The 27,844-nt window shown below is 38.0% G+C and overlaps 1 protein-coding gene across 1 annotated transcript; it reads left to right on the top strand.

Moving 5' to 3' along the window:
• Nucleotides 1-423: 423 nt before the first annotated feature.
• LOC131618803 (uncharacterized) lies at nt 424-27,844 on the top strand (the record flags this gene model as incomplete). Its single annotated transcript, XM_058889960.1, has 2 exons — nt 424-1,690; nt 27,759-27,844. Coding segments are annotated over 2 exons (1,353 nt in total), but the record flags the coding sequence as incomplete, so codon positions are not given.

Genomic DNA, 27,844 nt, shown 5'->3' with positions numbered 1-27,844 from the left:
GCAAATCCGCTGCCCAATCATGGAGGGCATGTTGTAAACATGGTATATGGATGTTCTGGCCAATACCGAGTCTATAATATCAATTACTCAAGAGCCGATTTGGTACAAATGCACGCCACTCTCTGTCGAGGGCCGAGTTTTCGCCAGCATCACTATGGTTCCTGTAGCATATGTTGTGTAGATCCTCACGGATGTTCGATTGTGAGAAGAGATCTCCAAGTACTGTTGGATAATGGTACTATTCAGATCTACAGAAATAGGGATGAAAATGAAGTTAACATGATAGGATGTTATCCGCATGAGCTTTTAGTCTCAGATATCAACTCGGAAATGCCTAAAGTTAACATCATCGTTCCTCATTTCAACATGCCAGAACGCATAGAAGTTACCTACAACAAGCCGAAGGTTCCTGTTACTCCTTTGATCATTTGTCTACCTGGATCTGTTCCTTATGACTCTGACAAGGCAGTTCCATACAACTACAATGCCACAATGATAAAGGATGGACAAGAAGTTCCTTTACCTACTCTTTCATCTGTCGTGAACATCGCTGATGTGAGTCGAGTAACAAGAAGTGGACGTGTGTATACTCCACTACCTCCAAAGCAGCCTGTTACTCCTGCAACTGGACAAAATCCTGTGAATACACCAGTAGGGAATCCTGAGGAAACTCCTGTTAGTAATACAAACACTGATGTTGGTCAATCCAGTGGAACCAATGTGAATCCTGATTTTGATGAAATTTTGAAGCTTATCAAAAGAAGTGAATATAAGATTGTGGATCAGCTTATGCAGACTCCTTCAAAAATCTCAATACTTTCATTGTTGTTAAATTCAGAAGCCCACAGGGAAGCCCTGATGAAGGTCTTGGATCAAGCTTTTGTAGATCATGATGTGACTGTTGACCATTTTGATGGGATAATAGCCAACATAACAGCTTGTAACAATTTAAGCTTCTGTGATGAAGAACTCCCCGAGGAGGGTAAAAATCACAATCTTGCTTTGCACATTTCTATGAACTGTCAGTCAGACTCTTTGTCCAATGTGTTGGTAGACACCGGATCTTCCTTGAATGTGATGCCAAAGACGACTCTTGCCCGCTTGTCTTACCAAGGAATGCCTATGAAGTTCAGTGGTGTAGTTGTCAAAGCATTTGATGGATCGCGAAAATCTGTTATCGGCGAAGTCAACCTTCCCATGACAATTGGCCCACATACATTTCAAATCACCTTCCAAGTCATGGACATTCAAGCTGCTTATAGCTGTCTGTTAGGACGACCATGGATCCATGAAGCAGGGGCAGTAACTTCTACGCTCCATCAAAAGTTAAAGTTTGTAACAAATGGAAAATTGGTAACAATAAGTGGAGAACAAGCCATGATGGTGAGCCATTTATCCAATTTCTCTTTCATAAATGCTGACAGTGAGGAAGGAACGCAGTTCCAAGGTCTCTCTTTAGAAGACGAATCTTCCAAAAAGAAAGCATCAATCTCTTCTTACAAAGAGGCGGTAAAAGTAGTGAAAAATGGAACTACCACTGGCTGGGGGCAAGTTGTGATCCCTACTAAGAATGAAACCAGAGCAGGTCTCGGATGTTCACCAACATTCTCAAACTGCACCAAGAAGGATGAAACCCTTCGTCCGATCAAAGAAACATTCATTAGTGGAGGATTCCTTAACCCAATTCCTCAAGAGGTTAATGTCCTTATCGAAGAATGCATTGAAGAAGGTCTACCTGATACTGAAGAAGAATGGAAGTGTTATCTCAATGACTCGGGATACATATCTCAGGAAGAACCATATCCTCCGTCAGAGAAATCCAAAGGCAAAGAAACTGAGCCTGTTCCTGCAGAAATCTGGGACACCTTGGGACAACCAAGTGGAAAATTTGATTATATGGTGAAATATACTGCACCTGAAAGTTACAAGATTGCGATTGAGGACATCCAACCAACTGGATGGGGAGATTCCTTTGAATATAATAGTCAACCAGAAGAGGCTTACCAATACTGTCAATTTTCTCAGCAGCCTGAAATTACTGAAGATTTCGGATTCAATGCATCTGCCAAGATTAACAATCCTGAAGATGGTTATTATCACATAAATGCCATTTTTGAAGATGAAGGGGAAGATGGTCCCGCAATTGACTCAGAAAGTGTCGCTGACAATGAGTCTCTTCATCCTGAAGACTGGGAAATACACCCTGAAAATTCTGAAGATTGTGACTCGTCTTATGCTCTTCAAGAAATAGAAGAAGACCGTTTCAACTCTACAAAGAACAAGGTTGGCAAACCAGGACCTTCAAATCCTGCTCGACCAGCGGTCAATGTCAATACTGAAGATAATTCTGGAGAGAATTTTCCTGAATACATAATGCACAGAGGAGTTCGTTGCTACTGGAAAGCTGTCGACGTTCCGAATGTTGTTCGCCGCTCAAAGTAATCACCTCGCTGTTATTTTGACCTCCTGCCTTGCCCAAAGCAGAGAGATGTTTTATAGGGCTTTGCTTTTAAATGTTCCGCCCAAATAACTTTGTGTATAGGGCTTTGTTTTAAAAGTTTCCCTCTTTGTCCTGCCCAAGACAAATGAGTTTGTGTTTAGGGCTTTGTTTCAAAAATGAATCATAAATAAAGCGTCATTTTGAATTCCCTACATTATATGTTTTATTTTTGCTTTTTTTTCTGGAAATGGTAATCCTAAAAAACCGAAAAAAATAATAAAAAAAAATTTTTTCAAAAAAAAATCTGCATACACTCCTGCATTCATAAATTTTCTGAAATAAATATAAATCATGTGTGCAGATTTACTATTGATAAACCCATTGAATGCAATAACCCTATGCCCTCTCCCAACTTTGAGTTTCCTGTGTTCGAAGCCGAAGAAGAGGAAGAAGAGGAGATCCCGGACGAGATCTCTCGATTACTTAAGCACGAGGAAAGAGCCATTCTGCCTCATAAAGAGCCTTTAGAAAAGATCAACTTGGGTTCTGAAGAAGACAAAAAAGAAGTGACCATTGGATCGCTGCTTGATATTGATGTCAAGAGTAAGTTGACAGACCTTCTCAAAGAATATGTTGACGTGTTTGCCTGGTCCTACCAAGACATGCCTGGGTTGGATACCAATATTGTTCAGCATTACTTGCCATTGAAGCCAGAATGTCCGCCAGTCAAGCAGAAATTGCGAAGGACTCATCCTGATATGGCTAACAAGATCAAAGTGGAAGTTCAAAAGCAGCTCGACGCAGGTTTTCTTGTCACCTCAGAGTATCCTCAATGGTTGGCCAACATAGTGCCAGTTCCGAAGAAAGATGGCAAAGTTAGAATGTGTGTTGACTACCGTGACTTGAACAAGGCCAGTCCAAAAGATGACTTTCCATTACCACATATTGACATGCTGGTTGATAACACTGCTAAGTTCAACGTCTTTTCCTTCATGGACGGGTTCTCCGGTTATAATCAGATCAAGATGGCTCCCGAAGATATGGAGAAGACATCTTTCATCACCCCATGGGGTACCTTTTGCTACAAAGTGATGCCGTTTGGATTAAAGAATGCAGGCGCAACTTACCAAAGGGCAATGACTACTCTCTTTCATGACATGATGCATAAAGAAATTGAAGTTTATGTGGACGACATGATAGCCAAGTCCAGCACAGAAGAAGAACATATTGAATACCTTTTGAAGTTGTTTCAACGACTAAGGAAATATCAGCTTCGCTTGAATCCTAACAAATGTACTTTTGGGGTTAGATCTGGAAAACTCTTGGGTTTCATTGTCAGCCAAAGAGGTATTGAAGTAGATCCCGACAAAGTCAGAGCTATTCAAGAGATGCCTGCACCAAAGACTGAAAAACAAGTAAGAGGATTTCTCGGACGATTGAACTATATCTCCAGATTTATCTCTCAAATGACTGCTACTTGTGGGCCAATTTTCAAGCTTCTCCGCAAAGATCAAGGGGTTGTATGGACTAAAGATTGCCAGAAAGCGTTTGACAGTATCAAAGAGTACCTGTTAGAACCACCAATACTGATTCCTCCGGTTGAAGGAAGACCATTAATCATGTACCTTACTGTGTTGGAAGAATCCATGGGTTGTATGCTTGGACAACAAGATGAAACCGGTAAGAAGGAGCATGCCATCTATTACCTGAGTAAGAAATTCACAGACTGTGAGTCTCGTTACTCCATGCTCGAAAAAACATGTTGTGCTTTGGCTTGGGTTTCAAAACGTCTCCGCCAATACATGATCAACAATACTACTTGGTTAATCTCCAAAATGGATCCGATCAAGTATGTCTTTGAAAAGCCTGCCTTAACAGGAAGGATTGCCCGATGGCAAATGCTGTTATCCGAATATGACATTGAATACCGTGCTCAAAAAGCGGTCAAAGGAAGCATTCTCGCCGGTCACCTGGCACATCAACCAATTAATGAATATCAATCTCTCAAGTTTGACTTTCCTGATGAAGATGTCTTGTACTTGAAGATGAAAGATTGTGACGAACCGTTACCTGAAGAAGGTCCTGAGCCTGGATCAAGATGGGGCCTAATTTTTGATGGAGCAGTAAACGCTTTTGGCAATGGAATTGGGGCAATCATCATCACTCCCAAGGGTACTCATATCCCGTTCTCCGCCAGATTGCTATTTGATTGCACCAACAACATCGCAGAATATGAAGCTTGTATCATGGGTCTCGAAGAAGCCATTGACTTAAGGATCAAGATCCTAGACATATATGGAGATTCAGCCCTCGTGATCAACCAAATCAAAGACAAATGGGAAACTTACCACCCTGGCTTGATTCCTTACAGAGATTATGCAAGACGTCTGTTGACTTTCTTCAACAAGGTTGAATTGCATCATATACCTCGAGATCAGAATCGAATGGCAGACGCCTTGGCTACTCTATCTTCCATGTTCAAAGTCAGTCACTGGAATGATGTGCCTAAAGTCAGAATCACGCGCCTTGAAAGGCCCGCCTATGTGTTTGCAACCGAAGCCGTCATCGATGATAAACCGTGGTTTCACGACATCAAACGCTTCCTTCAAACTCAAGAGTACCCGCTTGGGGCATCAAACAAAGATAAGAAAACTCTAAGGAGACTTTCTGGCAGTTTCTTCCTGAATGCAGATGTGCTATACAAAAGAAACTTCGACATGGTTTTGCTCAGATGCGTGGAAAGACACGAAGCAGACATGTTAATGCATGAAGTGCATGAAGGGTCCTTTGGAACTCATTCAAACGGGCATGCAATGTCCAAGAAGATCTTAAGAGCAGGATACTATTGGTTGACAATGGAATCAGACTGTTACAAACACGTGAAGAGATGTCACAAGTGCCAGATCTACGCAGATAAGATCCATGTGCCACCAACTCTACTCAACGTTCTCTCATCTCCGTGGCCTTTCTCCATGTGGGGTATCGACATGATTGGAATGATCGAACCAAAAGCTTCAAACGGTCATCGTTTCATCTTAGTGGCAATTGATTACTTCACCAAATGGGTCGAAGCAGCATCTTATGCCAATGTTACAAGACAAGTGGTTGTGAGGTTTATCAAGAATAACATCATTTGCCGATATGGTATTCCCAGCAAGATCATTACTGACAATGGTTCAAACCTGAACAACAAAATGATGAAAGAATTGTGTGAGGAATTCAAGATTGAGCATCATAACTCTTCTCCTTATAGACCAAAAATGAACGGCGCCGTCGAAGCTGCCAACAAGAACATTAAGAAGATCATCCAGAAAATGGTCGTCACTTACAAAGACTGGCATGAAATGCTGCCATTTGCTTTACATGGGTACCGTACTTCAGTGCGTACTTCGACAGGGGCAACTCCCTTTTCTCTAGTATACGGCATGGAAGCTGTGCTCCCCGTAGAAGTTGAAATACCATCAATGAGAGTCCTCATGGAAACTAAGTTATCAGAGGCTGAATGGTGTCAAAACAGATACGATCAGTTGAACTTAATCGAAGAAAAACGTATGACTGCTCTATGCCATGGACAGTTATACCAAGCAAGGATGAAACAAGCCTTCAACAAAAAGGTTCGACCTCGTGAATTTCAAGAAGGAGACCTCGTGCTTAAAAAGATCTTGTCTTTTCAACTAGATTCTAGGGGCAAATGGTCTCCTAATTACGAAGGCCCGTATGTTGTCAAAAGAACATTTTCTGGCGGCGCCATGACTCTTGCAACCATGGATGGTGATGAACTCCCATATCCTGTGAATGCTGATGCAGTCAAGAAATACTTTGTCTAAAAAAATACAAAAGAACAGCTCGGTAAGTCGAAAACCCGTAAAGGGCGACTTAGGCAAAAATGAGCGTCTCGGTGGATTGAAAACCCGAAAGGGCGGTCCAGGCAAAAATTAGAGACAATAAACAGAAAAATTCATCCTGGTAGATTGAAAACCTGAAAGGGCAATCTAGGCAAAAATTAGGGATTTATGAAAAAGTAACTGCATCAGTCTGTACTTCGTCACCTGAGGAGTCTGTACTTCATCAAAGGATCTTCGATCAAATTATCGCCAATCTGAAGCGACAAGCACAGTTGGAACTCAAAGTTGTTTAGAGGGAATAGTGGTTATTGCTTTCAATGTAGCCTTTTCCGCATAATTACCATTTCTAACTTTTGTAAATACTCCATGGAATCACGCCTTTAGCGGATTTCCATCCTATTAAATAAATTTGAGCCTTGTGCCCATTTGTTTGCAATCTTTAATTTCTTTCAGCTTGCAAAATGACGCTTTAATTGTGTTATTCACTTTTGAAACAAAAAAGAAAAAAATAAGTTTTAAATGAATTTACTTCACTTTTCTTTTTCAAAATAAAAGCGAAATTTTCCTTTGAGTTGTGAACAACGGAAGGAACATCAGCAGTCGTCTCCATAGGATGAACAAAAGGATTCTCCTGGAAAAATTGTTGAGACAACGGTATTCTTGTCCCAGAAAAGAATTCTTGAAGCAATTACCCCTCGAGGTAAAGAAGCTCTTCTATCCCCAGTGAAGAAGCTCTTCTATCCCCAGTGAAGAAGCTCTTCTCTCCCCAGTGAAGAAGGTCTTTTATCCCCAGTAACGAAGATTTTCTATCTCCAGTGAAAAGGTTCTTCCATCTCAATAAGGAAAAATGCTTATCTTTCCCAGAGAAGTTTAAAGCACGCAACACCATTCATCACCTGTGTTATCTACACCGTGTTGAGAACATTTGCCAAGTATCTGGTTGTATTGCGACGTCGGTCCTTCTCCAGTATATACTCCTCTGTCTGTCAGTATTGTCAGTATGCATGCTACATTCTTGACATTCATCATTCATACATATTTGCATCATTTATGCATTCTTGCATTTTTCAATAATCACTTGTTCAGGATATATCTATCCCAAATAAAAAAAAAAAGAAAAAAGAAAAAAATAAACAGGTACGGGTGTGTCATCTCTCCAAGTAGGTTGTCACCCATAAGCAGAAATAAAATCTTCTTTCTCCAGTTCCCCACTGAGATCATTCCTCGTGGAAGAAGGTTGCTTTAGTTTTCTCCTCTCAAAACAAAGGAGAAAATCCCCAGTCGAGTTCATTCCTCATTGGGTACAAAGTCTTGTTTGACTGTTTCTTTCCAATTCATTCATGGTTAGAACTTTGTCTTTACCAGAAATTCAAATTCCGATTCCTCAAATAGAGTCGTGAAAAAACAGACCATAAACAATAGCCTCATCATCTGAGCAGCTTATGTCTCTTCCAAAAGATTCTTCCTCTCTAGGAAATCAATCGTGAAGACCATTTGACAATCAGGGCCTTATTACTGTTCACAAGGCTGAATAACCAGTAATTTCCCTAACAAAGTCTCCAGGATCATTTTATCACTCGGCTGATAATTGATCATGTCTTCAAAACCGCTATCACGAGGCTGGTAGTCGGTAACCTTTTTGTTCTGGTTATATTATTTAACATGTCTATCACAAGGCTGATAGTCGGTAATATTAACCGAACCTTTGAAACTCTTTTTACCTTGTCAAGTCTATCACCATGCTGATAGTCGGTAATATAGTTTCATACCTTTCACCTTCGCATTATTAAACAAGTCTGTCCCCATGCTGATAGTCGATAATGTCGATAGGTAAGCTTTTCTTATAAAGCTATCATTCCCAGGTGAAGCATACACTTGCTTTCCCGATAAAACGGATTCTCTTCCTAAAAACGGATTGAGACATCCTTCCCAACCTCTTTTCCCCAGTGGAGTCAGTTCTTGATATCCCCTCGGTAAAGACATCCTTGCATCATTCGCAATTTTGGTATCTTAGGTCCAAAATTTGCGTCTTCTGATATTTAAGTCTCTTCCACCCTATCAAAATGAAGATTTTCAATCTTCATGTCTCAGGTTGAAGAAACTTAAATAGGGGCATCTGTCATACCCCAATTTTTGACCTAAGATACCACCTCATATCATTTGCATATGCATCATTTGCATCTCTAACAAATTGCATAGCTTGTGTTTGCTACTTGTGACTCAGCAGGGATTTAATCAAGAAATCACTCATCAGTACAAGCAATAATCAACTAGGGTTTTATTCTCCCTTCATCTCAAATGAATCATCTTCATCAACAATCAACATTTGGTCCTCAGAGATTCATTTCAACAAGCTCAAAGGCTCTGAATCGACTGAATTAGGGTTTTGACTGAAGATAGCATACTCTTGACTTTTGCTCAGGATTTGACCCAATGACTTGGGACAAGACCTCAAGACCCCAAGTACCTCATTTTGACCTAATCCATTAGCTCAAGACATCTCCTACACAAAGAATGATCAGACAAATCCTCAGATCAGGGTTTTGAACTATCAGGGACTGAAATCAGGGATCACATTTGGGAAACCCTAAAAATCCCCAGGAAGTCAATAAAAGGTTTCAATCATCCTCAAATAATCCCTATGACAATATCCAATGGAAATTGCATCTCAATTCAAGACCTACAGTCATCAATCTCATCAGGTCGACAATTAGGGTTTTTGACCTAATTCACTGAACAACTGACTTTTTAATCAGGACATGGTGCCACAACTCAAAACATGGCTCAATATCCTCTAATGCTTCAATGTGATCCATTCATACCATTCATATGGTGAGGATAGCATGTTTCATTTGAAATCTCCAGAAACGCGATTCGTCTGAAAAAGTCAACTGTACAAGATCACCATTGACTTTTGGGGAATTTTGGTCAACCATGACTTTTGAAGTTGAAAATCATCAATATATGAAGTATGAAGTCATTTGATCAAGAAAAATCAAGAAAATCAATCAAGAATCAAAAAGTCAAAAGTTTGACTTTCATACTTAGAAAATTTTTCTAAGTGTTTTTCATGGTTTTTTCCAAACTTTGGAGGGGAATAACTCAAAATTTCACCTACAAACTGAAAAAAACTTCCAACATGAAAGTTGTAGATTTTGATCCAATAAACAACTTTGACACATATAAAATTTTTCCATAAGATCAACCATTTAAGAGATATGGTGCTTCAAAGTTGGTACTTTTTGAAAACTTCACTTGAAATCTCATTTTCTTCAAAGTTCATGGATCTTTTTCACCCATTTCCTTAAAGGTCTTGAAGGAACTTTCAACTAGGGTTTTGAAGTGTGTAACATGATCTTTCCAAAATGTCCAAGAGCATGAAAAAATATGGAGCATAGCTATGGTTTTGAATTTTGACATTAGAGGTCATTAAGCATGAAATTTCAAGCCATTTTCACTAAGTTTCTATACTATATGGCCAATGATCCAAGTGATGACACACCAAAGCAATGATTGAATGATATTTTTCTGGTTTAAGATCAGATAGGAAAGAGATAAGAAGCTTGGCCAAAATAACCATGGTTTAGTTACTTTTAACCATTGCATTAAATGTGAAAGATTCCTTTCTATCCCTTAAGCCAAATCATCACTTCTTGAAGCAAGTTGCAAAGCTCTGAGTTCAGACTCTTTGGCCTATAAATAGAGGTCATTACCTCATTCAAAATCACACCAAAACCTCACAATTATAGGTTTTCTCTCTTCTTTCTTGAATTACAAGTCATGTGTTTCAAAGTGAGGTAGAAAACTCAACCTCCAAACCTTGCAAGTTCTGAACAAAGTGATGCTTCCCACAACTTCTAAATGTCATATATGATGTGTCTGAATCACTCATACACCCCAAAACACCTGAAAACTCAAAATCATCATCTCACCTCCAAATATGCATAACATGAGACTTATCATGCCAATTTTTGTTCAGGCTCAATTCTGTCCAAACTACCACTTCTAACATCATCCATACATCACATATGAACTATCCAAGCACTCACATATGATTTGTAACCTCATAATCACCAAGCTTGATTCATACTTGAAGCAACTGCAGATCGGGTACTATGGCCATGCTCAGGTGAATTCAAACTGCTCTAAGCATCCAAACATGTTCCATAAGGTCCACTGAAGGTGTTCAGATCAAGAAATAACAACTGGAACTCCTCTACTGCAAAATTCGATCTCCAGCTTTGGCATTTTTAAGGTAAGTGCCTATCAACTTCAAACTCATACATACATGCATCATAAATGAAAAACTGGTTTACCATCTTGTTTCTGCACTATCACTGATCAATAGCCCTCAATCAATTTCATAATTCATCAACTATACACAATTTCAGAGTGAATTATAGAATTAGGGTTCTTCGTGTTCATCAGAGAATCAATGGCCCTAGAGTGAAAATAAATGGAATTAAATGGTACCATCATGTTCCTCGTCCAAAATCGAGCAAGTTAGGCTATTCACTTGATCCAAACAATCCAGTTTTCAGATTTTTCAAATTCAGATAGGGTTTGTGTTCTTGGCGCCTTTTTTTGAAATTGATTTTACAAACTTGATTCAAAATATATTCAACTCGTTGCAAATGATTATCAGACCACGCGCGTGGTCCAGTTGGTTAAACTTTTGAGTAGTAACCTTAAGGTCACGAGTTCAACACTCATGGGGGGCAAAACCATCTTTTTATCACTTGTTTTTTTTCAATTTTTTACACAACTTCAATTAATTAATTAACACATCAAATTAATTCATTTTTCATTCATTTTTTGTACACTCTTTATTTAACACATATATTTTATGAATATTAAAAAAAAATCACAAAAAAAGATTTATTTAATATGTTTTTAATTAGGTTTAAAGTGATACATTTTTAAGTGTTTTTAATTACTTTAAATATTATTTTTCATTTAATTTTTTAACCTAATCACTTGTAAATATTTTTTGTGATCAAACCCTAATCATTTAGGTCTTAATTAAGCATTAAAATTTGTTTTAACTTAATTAAGTTGACTGTTGTCAAATTCAAATCGTTTTAAGACGAGCGATCGCGATTCTTTTTCAAAATGATAAACCACTTCTCTTTTGATTAAATCTTTTTAATTGATCAATTGATTTTCAAAACGAAGTGGGGCCTCTCGAATATTAGAGAGTATAAGACCCACTCTTTTTTCTTTTATACAGTTTTTCTTTGTACAGAAAACTCTTTCAAAACAATACTTTCCAAACTGTTTTCAAAATAACAAACGACGCGTCTGTAAATAAAACAATCAACCATGTTTTGTAAAAATACCATGGGCCTCCATGTAGGTATAAGTCCCAAGCCCTTTTGTACATACCCATTCCAGTACATGAAATTAGGTATTTCATTGTACGCATTTTTGTACATATCTCAATCAATTTGTTTTTAACTTTGAATAACAAACCAAAAATGAAGGTTTCTTTAAATCTTCCCAAAAAATACCATGGGCCTCCATGTAGGTATAAGTCCCAAGCCCCTTTGTGAATACCTGTTTACATAACTGTTGAATAAACTCAAAGGACCTCTCCCCGAGTATGAGTCCCGAGCCCTGTGTATACAAATGGATCATGCTTACAGGTATATTTCCTTCATAAACTCCATTATATACACACACTTTGGCATATATATATAATTGTTCATACTTGTTCATGTTTGTTCATACTTGTTCATGTTTGTTCATATGTGTGATTGTGTTATATACTTGTTCAACTTAGTACAACACTAGGTTCCCCATAGCCTCCTATTGGGCTTCGTGCAAAGAATCTCCACTAGTTTAGGTTAGGACATAGAGTATGGTTTCCCGGTGAAATCGCTCTAAGAGCTCAAACCAACTATACCATGCCTCCCCTTGGGCTTTGTACAAACGAGTGACCCTCCCATAGCCTCCTCTTGGGCTTACAATGCAAGGACCCTGGATTGTCCCTCCCATAGCCTCCTCTTGGGCTTACAATGCAAGGACCCTCGGATAGCCTCCTCTTGGGCTTCGTACAAGGACCCACGGGCTTCTTATAAGCATCCCCAATATCCAAATCAAATACCCTAGGAGATTAGACATTTTTCATCTCTATGCTAGGAGTATCTCTTCTATATCATCACAAACAATCAATCAATCAAAATCAAACTTTTTTGCCACAAGGCTGGTTAATCAATCAAACTTCTTTTTGCCACAAGGCTGGCTAATCAATCAAACTGTTTTGCCACCATACTGGCTGATTAATCAAAGTTTTTGTCACAAGGCTGACTTCATTGAAACTTTTGCCACGAGGCTGGCTGATTAATCAAAACTTTTTGTCACAAGGCTGACTTCATTGAAAGTTTTTGCCACAAGGCTGGTTAAACAAACAAAAATCAAACAGATGTATGTGATGATATAGATTAGATACATCTAGCATTTAGACGACATTTGTCTATTTTCCTTTGCTTCCACTAGCATAAGTGGGAACTACGATTGCTCTGACTTTCTCAACATCCCTTTGAGAATACGTAGGCACAAGGTCGATCCTTGGCGAGCAAAACAAAACAAAACCATTCAAACCTTAGCACCCGTAGACCCCGAGCTACAGATGCTCTGATTCCCTCTAAGGGATATGTATGCAGAGGATCGCGATGATCTTTGCGAGCATAATCAAACAAACACCTTAGGTCCCACCTATTTCATAAGAACTTCTCAATAACATGGAATGAAAAACAAAGTAAAGAAACCTATAGAGTACTATAGATACGTTGGGTGCTAATACCTTCCCTTCGTATAACCAACCCTCTTACCCAAGATCTCCCCCCACTTTTAGGTTATTGCAGCTTTTTTCCTTTTCCTCCTTTGGAAATAATAAAAAGTTTGGTCGGTACAAAAGAAAAATCATTTTTTATGAGCACTCGAGCCCAAAGAAGGCATCAGGTGTCTCATCCACAAAAAAGAGGAACAAAACGATTTTTCGCCCGCGACACTACTGCCCTAGGGCTCTCTTCTCATCTTGTTGGATTTGTAACTCCATTCTTTTGCCATGTTCCCTTAGACTCTTCCTTCTTTGTTAAGAGGAATTGAGATAGGTTAGGATAGTTATCCTTGACCTTAGGGCCATTAGACTTAGATTAGAATAACTTAGATTAGAGAATAGGTTAGTTCCCCTTTTGTTCATTCTTTTTTTCTTTTCAACTTTAAAACATTAATAAATAAAGATGCGAATCACATTAAGAAAGTGATAGAGAAATGAGTGGGATTCATTCCCTAATCTGTTTCTCAATCACTTAGTGGCACAGAAATGAGTGGGATTCATTCCCTAATCTGTTTCTCGGTCACTACTTAATGGGAGAGAAATGAGTGGGATTCATTCCCTAATCTGTTTCTCAAACATTAGTTAATGGGATAGAAATGAGTGGGATTCATTCCCTAATCTGTTTCTTGAACATTATATAATGGGATAGAAGTGAGTGGGATTCATTCCCTAATCTGCTTCTCGATCATTATACATTTTATGTGATTCAAATCGCAAAGTAAATTCCTTTAAAAAATACTCAACCAAAAACATTTAAAACACTTAATAAAGGCTCGAATTAAAACAAAGTGACGAAGTGGTGCGAAACCTTGTATTGGGTTTTGTTCATCATGTAGTTACATAAAAAACACAAACCCAAGTTCACTCTTTTGCCTTGTTAGGCGCTTAAGAACAAGTTAAGTCCTTTCCAAAAGTAGGCGTATAAGTCTCCAAAGGTCGAGCATCGTGGATTGTGACCTTAACCGCTGTTCAACTAAAAAACACAAAACAAATGGAAACTATAGAGCCGAACTACGGTCGCTCTGATTCCTTTTAAGGGATACGTAGGCATTGGGTCGCGGGGCCTAAGCGAACACACTTGTAAATAATTCCTTCTTTTCCCCGTGTTTCTTTTTCATTCATTTGCATTTAGTTTTAGACATTAGACACCCTTTAGATAAAAACAAACATAGGTGGATACCATCGAGTACGATGGGCGTGAGGGGTGCTAACACCTTCCCCTTGCGTAACCGACTCCCGTGCCCTGTTCTCTGGTCGAAAGACCTTGTTCTTATACCGAGTTAGGTTTCTGATATTCCTTTCCCTTATGGGATAAATATATTAGTGGCGACTCTGATCCATTTTTCGCGGTACCGACAAAGATCTGACAAGAAGAAGGCTGTCTGCTATGAGTGCAATGAGCCTGGACATTACAAGAATGAGTGTCCAAAACTTCAGAAGGAGAATCCCAAGAAGAAGTTTCATAAGAAGAAAGGTGTTATGGCAACATGGGATGATTCTGAATCAGAATCGGGATCAGACTCTGAAGGAGAGCAGGCAAACTTTGCGCTGATGGCGACAGAAGATGATGGATCAGAATCTACATCAGAATCAGATTCTGAAGAGGTATTTTCTGAACTATCTAGAGAAGAGTTAGTTTCCAGTCTAACAGAGCTTCTTGAATTAAAAGCTCATCTTAGTATCAAATACAAAAAGCTGAAAAAGCAATTTGAATTTGAAACTAAGAAGCTTGAGTTGGAAAATTCTGAATTAAAAGAAAAAGTTTTAAAATTATCCAATAATGTTGGATCTCCTTCTGATTCAGAAAAATCCACTCCTAGTCTGAATCATATTCTGAAAGAATATGATTTAAGTTTCAGGAAGTTCTTATCTAGAAGTATTGGCAGAAGTCAGCTAGCTTCTATGATATATGCTGTGTCTGGGAACAAGAGAGTTGGCATTGGTTATAAGGGTGAAATCCCATACAAGCTTGAATCTGTGGATGATATGAAAATATCATACAAGCCTCTGTATAACCAATTTAAATTTGGCCACTCCCATGATATTAAGCACACATCACATGCACAAAGTTTTCACTTAACACACACCAAGAAGCATGTGACACAACCTAAGAAATATCATGGAACTTAGAATAAGAAGTATCATATTGTTCCTCCTGTTAAATATTTTGCTAAACCCAAGTTCAATCAGAACTTGAGGAGAACTAACAAGAAAGGACCCAAAAAATTGTGGGTACCTAAGGAAAAGATTATTCCTATTGCAGATATCCTTGGCGGAAAAGAGGACAAAAAGCAAAATGTCATGGTACCTGGACTCTGGGTGCTCGCGACACATGACGGGAAGAAGGTCTACATTCCAAGACCTGGTGCTTAAACCAGGTGGAGAAGTCAAGTTTGGAGGAGATCAGAAGGGCAAAATCATTGGCTCTGGAACCATAAGTCTTGGTAACTCTCCTTCCATAACTAATGTACTTCTTGTAGAAGGATTAAAGCATAACTTATTGTCCATAAGTCAATTAAGTGACAATGGTTATGATATAATCTTCAATCAAAAGTCTTTCAAGGTTGTAAGTCAGAAGGATGGCTCAATCCTATTTACAGGCAAGAGGAAGAACAACATTTATAAGATTGATCTTTCTGATCTTGAGAAGCAGAAGGTGACTTGTCTTATGTCTGTTTCTGAAGAGCAATGGGTCTGGCACAGAAGATTAGGTCATGCTAGTTTGAGAAAGATTTCTCAGATTAACAAACTAAATCTAGTTAGAGGACTCCCAAATCTGAAATACAAATCAGATGCTCTTTGTGAAGCATGTCAGAAGGGCAAGTTCTCCAGACCTGCATTCAAGTCTAAGAATGTTGTTTCTACCTCAAGGCCGTTAGAACTCTTGCACATTGATCTGTTTGGCCCAGTCAAAACAGCATCTGTCAGAGGGAAGAAATATGGATTAGTCATCGTTGATGATTATAGCCGCTGGACATGGGTAGAGTTCTTAAAACACAAGGATGAGTCTCATTCAATGTTCTATGAATTCTGCACTCAGATTCAATCTGAGAAGGAGTGCAAAATCATAAAGGTCAGAAGTGATCATGGTGGCGAATTTGAGAACAGATTCTTTGAGGAGTTCTTCAAAGAAAATGGTATTGCCCATGATTTCTCTTGTTCTAGAACTCCACAGCAAAATGGAGTTGTAGAGCGAAAGAATAGGACTCTACAAGAAATGGCCAGAACCATGATCAATGAAACCAATATGGCTAAGCATTTCTGGGCAGAAGCAATAAACACTGCATGTTACATTCAGAATAGAATCTCTGTCAGACCTATTCTAAATAAGACTCCTTATGAATTGTGGAAGAACAGAAAGCCCAACATTTCATATTTCCATCCTTTTGGATGTGTATGCTTTATTCTGAATACTAAAGATTATCTTGGTAAGTTTGATTCTAAAGCACAAAAGTGTTTCCTTCTTGGATATTCTGAACGCTCTAAAGGCTACAGAGTATACAATACTGAAACATTGATTGTAGAAGAATCAATCAATATCAGATTTGATGATAAGCTTGGTCTTGAAAAACCAAAGCAGTTTGAGAATTTTGCAGATTTTGATATTGATATATCAGAAGCAGTAGAACCAAGAAGCAATGCTGCAGAAGCTGGCAGTCTCAGAAGCAACGAATCAGAAGATCATGTTGCTGCATCTTTAGAGAATCTGAGAATCTCTGAAGAACCTACAGTCAGAAGATCACCTAGACTTGCTTCAGCTCATTCAGAAGATGTGATCCTTGGGAAGAAAGATGATCCCATCAGAACAAGGGCATTCCTTAAGAACAATGCAGAATGTCAATTAGGTCTTGTTTCTTTGATCGAGCCAACTTCTGTTGATCAAGCTCTAGAAGATCCAGACTAGATAATTGCCATGCAAGAAGAACTAAATCAGTTTACAAGGAATGATGTATGGGACTTGGTTCCTAGACCAAAAGGATTTAACATCATCGGTACTAAGTGGGTTTTCAGAAACAAGCTAAGTGAGAAAGGTGAAGTGGTAAGAAACAAAGCCAGACTGGTTGCTCAGGGTTATAGTCAGCAAGAAGGAATTGACTACACAGAAACCTTTGCACCAGTGGCCAGGTTAGAATCTATTCGTCTATTAATTTCTTTTGCCACTCAACACAACATCACTCTTTATCAGATGGATGTCAAGAGTGCCTTCTTAAATGGTTATATAGATGAAGAAGTTTATGTTCACCAACCTCCTGGTTTTGAAGACTCCATGTCTCCAAATCATGTTTTCAAATTAAAGAAATCATTATACGGATTGAAACAAGCTCCCAGAGCTTGGTATGAACGTTTGAGTTCTTTCCTTCTGGAAAATGATTTTACTAGAGGAAAAGTGGACACTACTCTCTTTTGTAAAACATTTAAAAAGGATATTTTAATTTGTCAAATATATGTTGATGATATTATCTTTGGAACATCTAATGCTACACTTGGAAAGGAGTTTGCTGAGTCTATGCAGGCTGAATTTGAAATGAGCATGATGGGAGAACTCAAGTATTTCCTTGGGATTCAAATCAACCAAACTTCCGATGGAACCTATGTTCATCAAACGAAGTATGTGAAAGAACTTCTGAAGAAGTTTAATCTTTCTGAAAGCAAAGAAGCCAAAACTCCTATGCATCCAACATGTGTACTGGGTAAGGATGAGGTAAGTAAGAAGGTAGATCAGAAGCTGTACAGAGGTATCATTGGATCTCTTCTATATCTAACTGCTTCTAGACCTGACATTCTCTTTAGTGTTTGCTTGTGTGCTAGATTCCAATCAGATCCGAGAGAATCTCATTTAACAGCGGTTAAGAGAATTCTAAGGTATCTGAAAGGTACTAGTAATGTTGGTTTAGTTTACAGAAGATCTAAAGATTACAACTTAGTAGGATTCTGTGATGCTGACTATGCTGGAGATAGAATTGAAAGAAAGAGCACTTCTGGAAGTTGTCAATTTCTTGGAAGTCATCTGATCTCATGGTACAACAAGAAGCAAGCTACTATTGCCCTCTCAACAACAGAAGCAGAATATGTTGCTGCTGCTGGTTGTAGCACACAAATGCTCTGGATGAGAAGTCAGCTGGAAGATTATCAGATATATGAGAGTAACATTCCTATTTTCTGTGATAATACTTCTGCTATATGTTTATCTAAGAATCCTATTTTACATTCAAAAGCTAAACATATTGAGATTAAACATCATTTCATAAGGGACTATGTTCAGAAGGGTGTTATATCTTTAAACTTTGTGGATACAGACCATCAATGGGCTGATATCTTTACAAAACCCCTTGCTGAAGATAGGTTTAAGTTCATTCTGAAGAATATCAGTATGGATTTATGCCCAGAATGAGAAGATGAGAAGATCTTATGTATGAGTATCTTCTGAAATGAAATTGATTTTTTTTTAAGAAGTTCTGATTGAAATCAATTAGAAATTGTGATTCAGTTATTACTAACGTTTCATTGTCTAAGTTGATTCAGAATCTCTTTAAAAGCAAAACAGCTGTAACTGGCTATCCAGATGGTAAACACGTGTTCACTATTTCTGGACAAGCGTGCGTGCAGTTGAGGGGACGTCTACTTAGGTAACTGTGCAAATCTAGTCTTTTGTCATTATTATCTCTCCTCACGTCAAATGACATTAAAGGCTATTCATCATTTCTTTTATTGTCCTTCTTTTCTTTTTTATATTCCTCGAACGTTTCCCTCCTCTTTTTCCCTCTATTTATTCCGTCTTTTCGTTGCAATTTTTTTTTTCAATTAGTCTTGGCTCTCTTTCTTCTTCTTTTTCTCTCTTGTCCAACAAAGTTTTTCTTTGGCATAAACCCTAGTTCATTCATCTTCAACCTAGCGTTCATCAGGAATCCTTTCAACTCAATGAGAACGGATGGAAGGGTTAATCAGTTACAGGATGTGAAGCATATCTTGGGATGGCTCTCTAAGTCTCTTTCAAGACAGATCTCTTCTTCAATGCTGTTATCAACATTTATCCAAAGGAAGAAGACCTTCTTGAGTCACTGGAGCCCGTTTGCAACATTAGCTCCCTGTCTATGAACTGTCCCTCACTTCCTCTTTGGTCTCTTGGATCTCTCCTACAGTGGAGGTTCTAGTCTGGACAGGCATGAAGAGCTTTCAAGCTTCCATGGCTGAACAAACTGAAGACCAGAGGGTTCTTGAGTTGTTTGCGCAGTCTTTGCGTAGGATAGAGTCTTAGGCTTTGGTCTTTGTAGTTTTCTTTCCTTGTTGCATCTGTTTTCCTGCATTTCCCATTTGTAATCCTTCTTGTTGAAATCAATGAAAAGTTACTTATGTTTCTTTCCTTTTGTCTCTTGCTTTACATCTGAATCTTTTATGCTTTTTGATGTTATGACAAAAAGGGGGAGAAAATATATGATAAATGATCTGATTAATATTATCAGTTACCGAGTAAAAAGACCCCACATTTACTAACAGAAGCTGCAAGCTTCATATGTTTCTAAGTTGTGTTGTTGCAGGAATCAAAGATTCAAGATCAATATAAGAAGCAACAAAATGAATCAAGCTCTTGGATTCTTGAAGCAAGCTGAGTGCTAGGAAGCTTCAGAATCAGAAGCAAGAAGGAAGAATGATCAGAAATTCTGATAATAGAATATGATCCAAATCATTGTCTATTTGCTCTGATACATTGTCTATTGGATCTAATATATTCTATATGGCTTATATGGCTCTGATACATATTTTGTGTTCTGATACATATCTTATGTTCTAACTCATTCATGCTGACTTTTGTCGTTTAGTTTTGTTCTGTAACATTTCAGGATGTAGAGATGCTCTGATGATGCTCTGGTACATTCAACAATGTTCTGATACAATCTAGCATGAAGTGATGTAAGAAGAAATTCAAAGCTCTGAAGCTATCCGAGAGAAGTAGAAATCAGAAGCTGTGAATGTTCTAAAGATCCATAAAACTCAAGTTCTGAAGCGGTCCTAAATGGAAGCATGAATCAGAAGCTGTGAATGTTCTGAAGATCAAAGAAATTCAAGTTCTGAAGCTATCCTAAATGGAAGCAGGAATCAGAAGCTGTGAATGTTCTGAAGATCAAAGAAATTCAAGTTCTGAAGCTGTCCTAAATGGAAGCAGGAATCAGAAGCTGTGAGTGTTCTAGGGATCTAAAGAAATTCAAGTTCTGAAGCTGTCCAATGGAAGCAAAAGTCAGAAGCTATGAATTATCAGAAGCAAGAAGCTTATGTGATCGTCTCTACTGAAATAATCAGGGAAGTCTTTTATTATTAAAGTTCTTCGAGTATTTATTTCAGGGGGAGATTATTCATCTCAGGGGGAGATTGTTAATCTCAGGGGGAGACATATTCACATGCTTATGCTATAGCTGTGTAATTTGTCTTTAGCCGTCTGCTCTTTCTGATCGCAAATTCATATCATTTATATATGTTTTTGTCATCATCAAAAAGGGGGAGATTGTTAGAACAAGATTTGTTCTGATCAATATTCTTAGTTTTGATGATAACAAGGATATGAATTTTGTGTGAGATAATGTGGTACTCTAATACATTGCAATTTCCCTTTCAGGAAATATATAAAGAGTATGCACAAATCAGCGCTCAGAAGCTTTGTCTCAGAAGGTTCAGCATGCAACATCAGAACATGGTCTTGCAAGACATCAGAAGATGGTCAAGGCAGAATCAGAACATGGGTCTATGAAAGCATCAGAAGAACTTGAGATCAGAAGCAGAAGCACTGAAGTTCTCATGGTATCACGCTCAGAAGCACTTCAAGGTCAGAAGACAAGAAGATGCTTTGCACCAAGCTGTTTGACTCTGATGATATTCAAATATTATATTCACAAACATCAGATCAGAAGAAAGTACAGGTGGCAGGCTACGCTGACTGACAAAAGGAACGTTGGAAGCTATTAAAGGCAACGTCAGTAGACACAGCGTGAACAAGGCTCGAGGTAGTTGACAAAAGCGTGAAACATTAAATGCAAAGCTGTACGGAACACGCAAAGCATTAAATGCGCTCAACGGTCATCTTCTCAAACGCCTATAAATATGAAGTTCTAATGAGAAGCAAGGTTACCAATTCTGAACGAAATTATTCTGAAAGACTTGCTGAAACGCTGCTCAAAATTCAAAGCTCAGAAACTTCATCTTCATCAAAGCTCACTACATTGCTGTTGTAATATATTAGTGAGATTAAGCTTAAACGTTAAGAGAAATATCACTGTTGTGATTATAGATTTTCAGAAGCATTTGTAATACACTTAGAATTGATTACATTAATTTGTAAGTAACTAGAGTGATCAAGTGTTGATCAGGATACTCTAGGAAGTATTAGCTTGTGTCTAAGCAGTTGTAATTAGAGTGATCACGTGGTGGTCAGGATACTCTAAGAAAGTCTTAGCTTGTGTCTAAGCATTTGTTCCTGGAGTGATCAGGTTGTGATCAGGATACTCTAGAAGACTTAGTCGCGGACTAAGTGGAAAACCATTGAAATCTGTTGCGATTAGTGGATTAAATCCTCAGGCGAGGTAAATCACTCCGTGGGGGTGGACTGGAGTAGTATAGTTAACAACGAACCAGGATAAAAATAACTGTGCATATTGTTTTTATCGTTCAATTTTTTAGACTACACTTATTCAAACCCCCCTTTCTAAGTGTTTTTCTATCCTTCAGTTAGTAGTTATAACAAAAAGCAAAACAGTCCCGTTTGTTCGAAATAACCGAATTAAGCGGTTTATTTAGTTGTCCGGAATTTGATGAAAATTTATGTGGTAGCTAAGTTTAATTAGTACATTAACATGGTGGTGTTATTTTGTTAAAATGGGGCTACTTTACGAACCGACCGAAATTGTGTGGATTTGAGTATCCTTTATATGAAATGTTGGTTTTAGAATAGAAAATAAAATAGTAAATTGGAAAAAATGAAATGAGAATAGAATATTGAATTGAATTAATTTGGTATGATTATTAATTGGTTGATTTAATTAATAGATGAATTAATTTCAATTAGTCTATTTAATTGGAAAATAATTGGACTTAGATAAATTGTTCGGTTTATCGGTGAATTACGATACCATGAGAATTTGATCGAAATTGTGATTTGTTGTGAATATCTTTTGATTGTTGTTGCTAATAGTATTGACCGTTGATTTAGTGAATCGTCGGAATTGTTCCGTTGTTATGTGAAGTTGTCGTATTATGTGTGAGGTGTTATTATCTTTTATAATCGGTAATAATTGTGATATGGGCGTGTGGCTTGTGACAAATATTTTTGTGAAGTAAATGATGATGATGGTGTTGTGTGATGTTCGGTTCATCGAGTCGCATGCATTTGCATATTTATTGTGACAGCCTGGATTGGCAAATTAGTGACGAAGGCTTATGCCTTGTGCCTCTGAATTGGGCAATTGGTGACGGGGGCTGAAGCTCCGATTGGTACCACATGCATATACATGAGTTATGTCCCATATATTTCTATGTGATTCATAGCGTGACGTTTGTGACTTTGTCGTGATTTGTATTTTTGTGACTTATTAAATGATGGGATTATGTGAAGATGTGACTTTGTGACTTAATGATAGAATGACTATATTAATACTTGTGAATGTGATTAAACGAATATGTCTAATTTCTAATATATAATTTATCATGCGCTCGATTATATGAATTGATATCTCACCCTTTCTTTGTTTCGCCGTTGTCTTTATATTGGTAACATGCAGGTGATTCGCATTGAGAGGAGGTTAGCCGAGTTGGTCTTGAGTCGTTGTCGCTCTGATACGTAGCACTCGGGGGGACGAACGTGTCAATTTACTTGCTATTGATTTATTATGTTTTGGCAAATACTTGAGTTGTTTATTTGAGATTGCCACTTTAATTGTGTTAATTGTTGAATTAAGATGCTATGAAATCTTTGAACTAATTGTTGAGTTTCCGTTGCACTTCTATGGAAGTTGTTTTATGTTAAAGACTATCATTCGATGTTGTCGGTTCTCCCATATTTTTTACGAATGCTATGTATCCGCTTTATGCGACGAGGTGATTTTTCTTTGAGAATAAATATGTGATACCTCAATTGCTTATTTTTTTGAATTTTTATACTCTGATTTTATTTAAATTTCGTGGGTAGAATTGGGGTGTTACACTTTCCTTTATCGCTTTACTTTATTATTGCTTTCTTACTTTTAACCGTTTTCAAAATAAAAGAATATTAGGTTCTTAGCCGTTTTCTACCATAAGCCGATTGCCCCGCGCATCGCCGTCGACCTGTTTTCAAAACTCTTTTCACAATAAAACCTTGACTTTTGTCGAGTGATCTTCTTTAAACTCTTTTGCGCACTTGCACTTTTTTTCCTTTAAAACTGTTTTCAATAAAACCTTTTTTTCAAAACTTTTGAGCAGAACTACAAATGCTCTGACTTCTCCATTGCACTGAGGAGGAATGTAGGCACAAGACATTACGTCTTGCTGAGCAAACTTTTGTAAATAACCTTTTCTTTTCTTAATTCTTTATTTTTAGCAAACAAAACAGCTTTAACTTTCAAACACAGATTTTCAAAAGGTTCCTGTGGAGTACCACAGATGTGAGGGGTGCTAACACCTTCCCCTTACATAACCAACCCCTGTATCCAGATTTTCTCTTTGTGGTTTTTTTTGAGTTTTTTCCCTTTCCTCTTTTGGAATAAAAAGTTCAGTGGCGACTCTTGCTTTTTTTAACGAGTTAAGTTAACCAATGGCTTAAGCTCAAATTTTCCGCAGCTACAGAAAAGTGGTGACTCTGCTGGGGACTTTTCCTAAGTGGGTTTAGCCTATTTTGTTTATCTGTGTGTTTATGTTATTGCTTCTTGTTTGCTATATCTTTTTGTATATATCTTTTGTATATATATTTATCTGCTTATATGGGTGCTTGGTTGATACTTGTGTGAGATAAGTCCTATTCCCGGACTTGAGTGTACATTAAGATAGGATGTGGTATAGTCATTTTGGCTTATGTGGAGTTATTCCTTTGTGAGCTGACTTGAGACCCACAACTCAGTGGAGAATGGCTTGGCTAAAAGTGATAGTGTTAAACGAGTCAGTCGTGAAAGCATTGTTACTTTTGGTTGGGTCTGTAAAGCTGAGGACCTTATAATACCTTAACCCATCTTAGCCGTTTAGGACGTAGTGCGGAGACTAGTTAGGTGACGTCCTAATTGGTTGTCACGCGATACTACACTCAAACGGGTTTCTCTTTAGAATATTAATGGTTGGTGAGTAAGTCGCTTAAGCCGATAATATTCTCGAGATGGAATGCAGACCTTGGGAACTTTGTAGAACCCGTTGTAGAGGTACAAAAATCCTTAGCACATACCTTTGTGGGTGGTTCTTAACCATGAATCCATGCTCGTGACTTTGAACCTTGTTTGTGTGACCTTGTGTGATCTTGATTGTGATGGATACATAAACCATGCATTCGTTTGATTTCCAAGGAACTCATAGGTATTTCTTTGTAAACATCATAAGTTTCATCAAACTCAATGGATCTTGGGTGTTGATAGGGTGAAAACCCTAATCCACCAAAATGGATGATTGATCTTGATGATAACTTGGTCAATGCTTTGATCCAATTTAGGATTTACTTCCTTCATGCTTTGATGTTTACAAATTATTCAGAGTACATGAAATAAGGGTGCCACAATTCATAATAAATAAATATCAGTCAGTCATGTCATGCATTCACTGAGGTAATCATCATAATTTAAAACGTTTCATGTTCACACAGCGGAAATTTCTCAAAAACGGACTAAGTTTAACATCTTCAAAACTTATCCTTAAAAACATCAAAACATAACTAGAGTCATAATCCTAAACTCTAAACAATCGCGTCCCCAGTGTTACGACTATCAGAGCATGACACCTGACGCTACTAAAACACTGACTCATGAGCTAATCCTCACCGAGTCGAACAGCCGCTATCCTCAATCTGAAAATGACAACATGTAAGGGTGAGTCTCATCATAATTAACAAATGTTATAAGGTTATAAAGCCATAACACATCACAGTTGTATCATTCACCCAATTGTTTCATAAACAGATATTCACAACAATCAAACCAAAATCAATACATCATTAATATTTACAACACTGGAATACATCCAATCATGTAATAAATTATGCATATGTATGAACTGACACTATGCATGTGGTACCAATCATCATCAAATGGGAATAACCCATGACCGATCCAACATCGTCCAAGATACGGCCCTGCCAGCACAGATTCCACACGATGGGAATCATGCCCTTCACTGATCCAACACACCCTTATGGATACAGTATCATCAATGAGCATGAATGAATGCAACATATACAACATACTTCTACTATCATCGTCATCAATCATCAACATCATCATCATCATTCAAGTATGTTCATATATATTAACATCATTCAATTACAATTCCATAATCATCATACACAAAACATACACGTATTTGCACCAATCATCATATTCAACAAGAATAGCATACATGTACTTTCATCATTCTAAAAACCAATCAATCATCATCATATAGATTATCCTACAAGGTTCGTTTAGCTCAAAACGGCGCATCAAACGGACCAACGGTTAAAATGTTATGCATCTTTGGACTTTTAAAATATCTCAAAACACCAACAGCACGCGGCGCCATCACCAGTTCGCGGCGCGCACTGAGCGTCCCAAAAATTCATTGGCTCTCTGCCAAGCTGTTCGCGGCGCAAACATCTGCACGCGGCGCGAAACGAGAAAAAGTTACGCCTTCGCGGCGCAAACACAGGTACGCGGCGCGACCTGAGCGTATCACAACTTCCTGGTATTCTGCCCACCAGTTCGCGGCGCCACCCTGTGCACGCGGCGCGAACCGGCGATGTCAGAAACCCCAACCTGCAGAAAACAGCATTCTATGCGTCCCAAACACACCCAAACCATATCAGTACGAACCTAGAGAAATAGAATGCACAAACAACACAAAATACGTCTCATAATACACCAATTACACATCAATTGAGACCATAACAACGCATACATCATAGATTCAAACATAGAGATCAAACATCCTACAATTGACTCAATCCCTAAACCTATCATATGACTCAATCGACCCGAATTCCACATCTATTCAGTATTATCAACCCCTAACCCTATAATATATGATAATCAGATAAGTCTCCCCTTACCTTAGACAAATTTCTTGATTCTTGGTCTCTCCCTCTACCGTTCTCCTTCACGTTCCTCGTTCCTCAGACTTCTGTTCTTTCACGTTCTTTCTTTCTTCCCAATTCCAATTATTTTATGAAAATAATAATAATATTAGTAAAGGGCCTTCCTACATCACACCCCCCCTTTTACTATTTCTCACATGGCCCAAATGCCATAAACCATTATTTATTTATTATTTTCACAAAATCCTTAATAATTCTAATTATTAATTCAATATTCTTGATTAAATTAATATTAAAATTATACGGGCGTTACATACTACACTTAAACGGGTTTCTCTTTAGAATATTGTTGGTTGGTGAGTAAGTCGCTTAAGCCGATAATATTCTCGAGATGGAATGCAGACCTTGGGAACTTTGTAGAACCCGTTGTAGAGGTACAAAAATCCTTAGCACATACCTTTGTGGGTGGTTCTTAACCATGAATCCATGCTCGTGACTTTGAACCTTGTTTGTGTGACCTTGTGTGATCTTGATTGTGATGGATACATAAACCATGCATTCGTTTGATTTCCAAGGAACTCATAGGTATTTCTTTGTAAACATCATAAGTTTCATCAAACTCAATGGATCTTGGGTGTTGATAGGGTGAAAACCCTAATCCACCAAAATGGATGATTGATCTTGATGATAACTTGGTCAATGCTTTGATCCAATTTAGGATTTACTTCCTTCATGCTTTGATGTTTACAAATTAATAACTTGAATTATTTGAAAATCAAACATTAACAAAAACAACATTGCATTTGCATTGCATCATCCAGGTTGTCTAGAAAACTTATTCTCATATGTCTCCATCTTCAGAGTGGTTTGCTTATCTGTCAAGCTGATTCCTCAACACATTGAACTAGAAGCATGTATCTGAAGAGTATGGAAGAACTTCAACAAGACCAAGAGTTGCTAAGAGCAGAGGTCAGCGAGTTGAAAATTCAGATGAATCAAATTATGGAAATCCTGCAAGTCTTGTTGAACAGAGAATGCAACATTCCTCCAATTATCACAAAGCAAGTGGATACTCCTTTAGCCTTTTCCGTTGCTACTCCAAATCAGGGGCAACCATCTGTTATGTCATGTAATCTATATTTTGGAGAAACGCCAATTTGTTTTCCTAAATATGTGCTTCATAGGACCCTGCATCAACGTCCATTGTCTGTTCCTTCTCAAGGTAATAAGAAGCATAAACAAAATCAGATTCGTGGTAGGACAACTTATAATCCTATTCCCATGACTTACATTGAACTATATCCCGCGTTGGTTCGGAAAGGGTTGATCAAAACAAGAGCCATGCCTCCTCCTCGAAACCCTCCCTTAAAAGGATTTCGGCCTGATCTTCATTGTGAATTTCACCAGGGTGGTGCTGGCCACGATTTAGAACACTGCTATGCTTTGAAGGCCTTAGTGCAAGAGTTGGTGAGGATGAAGCTCCGCTCTTTTAA

Source organism: Vicia villosa, linkage group LG7, assembly GCF_029867415.1.
Source record: "Vicia villosa cultivar HV-30 ecotype Madison, WI linkage group LG7, Vvil1.0, whole genome shotgun sequence".
Lineage (NCBI taxonomy): Eukaryota > Viridiplantae > Streptophyta > Magnoliopsida > Fabales > Fabaceae > Vicia > Vicia villosa.
Note: the sequence above shows the minus strand (reverse complement) of the source record. Positions and strands in the feature narration are given on the sequence as shown.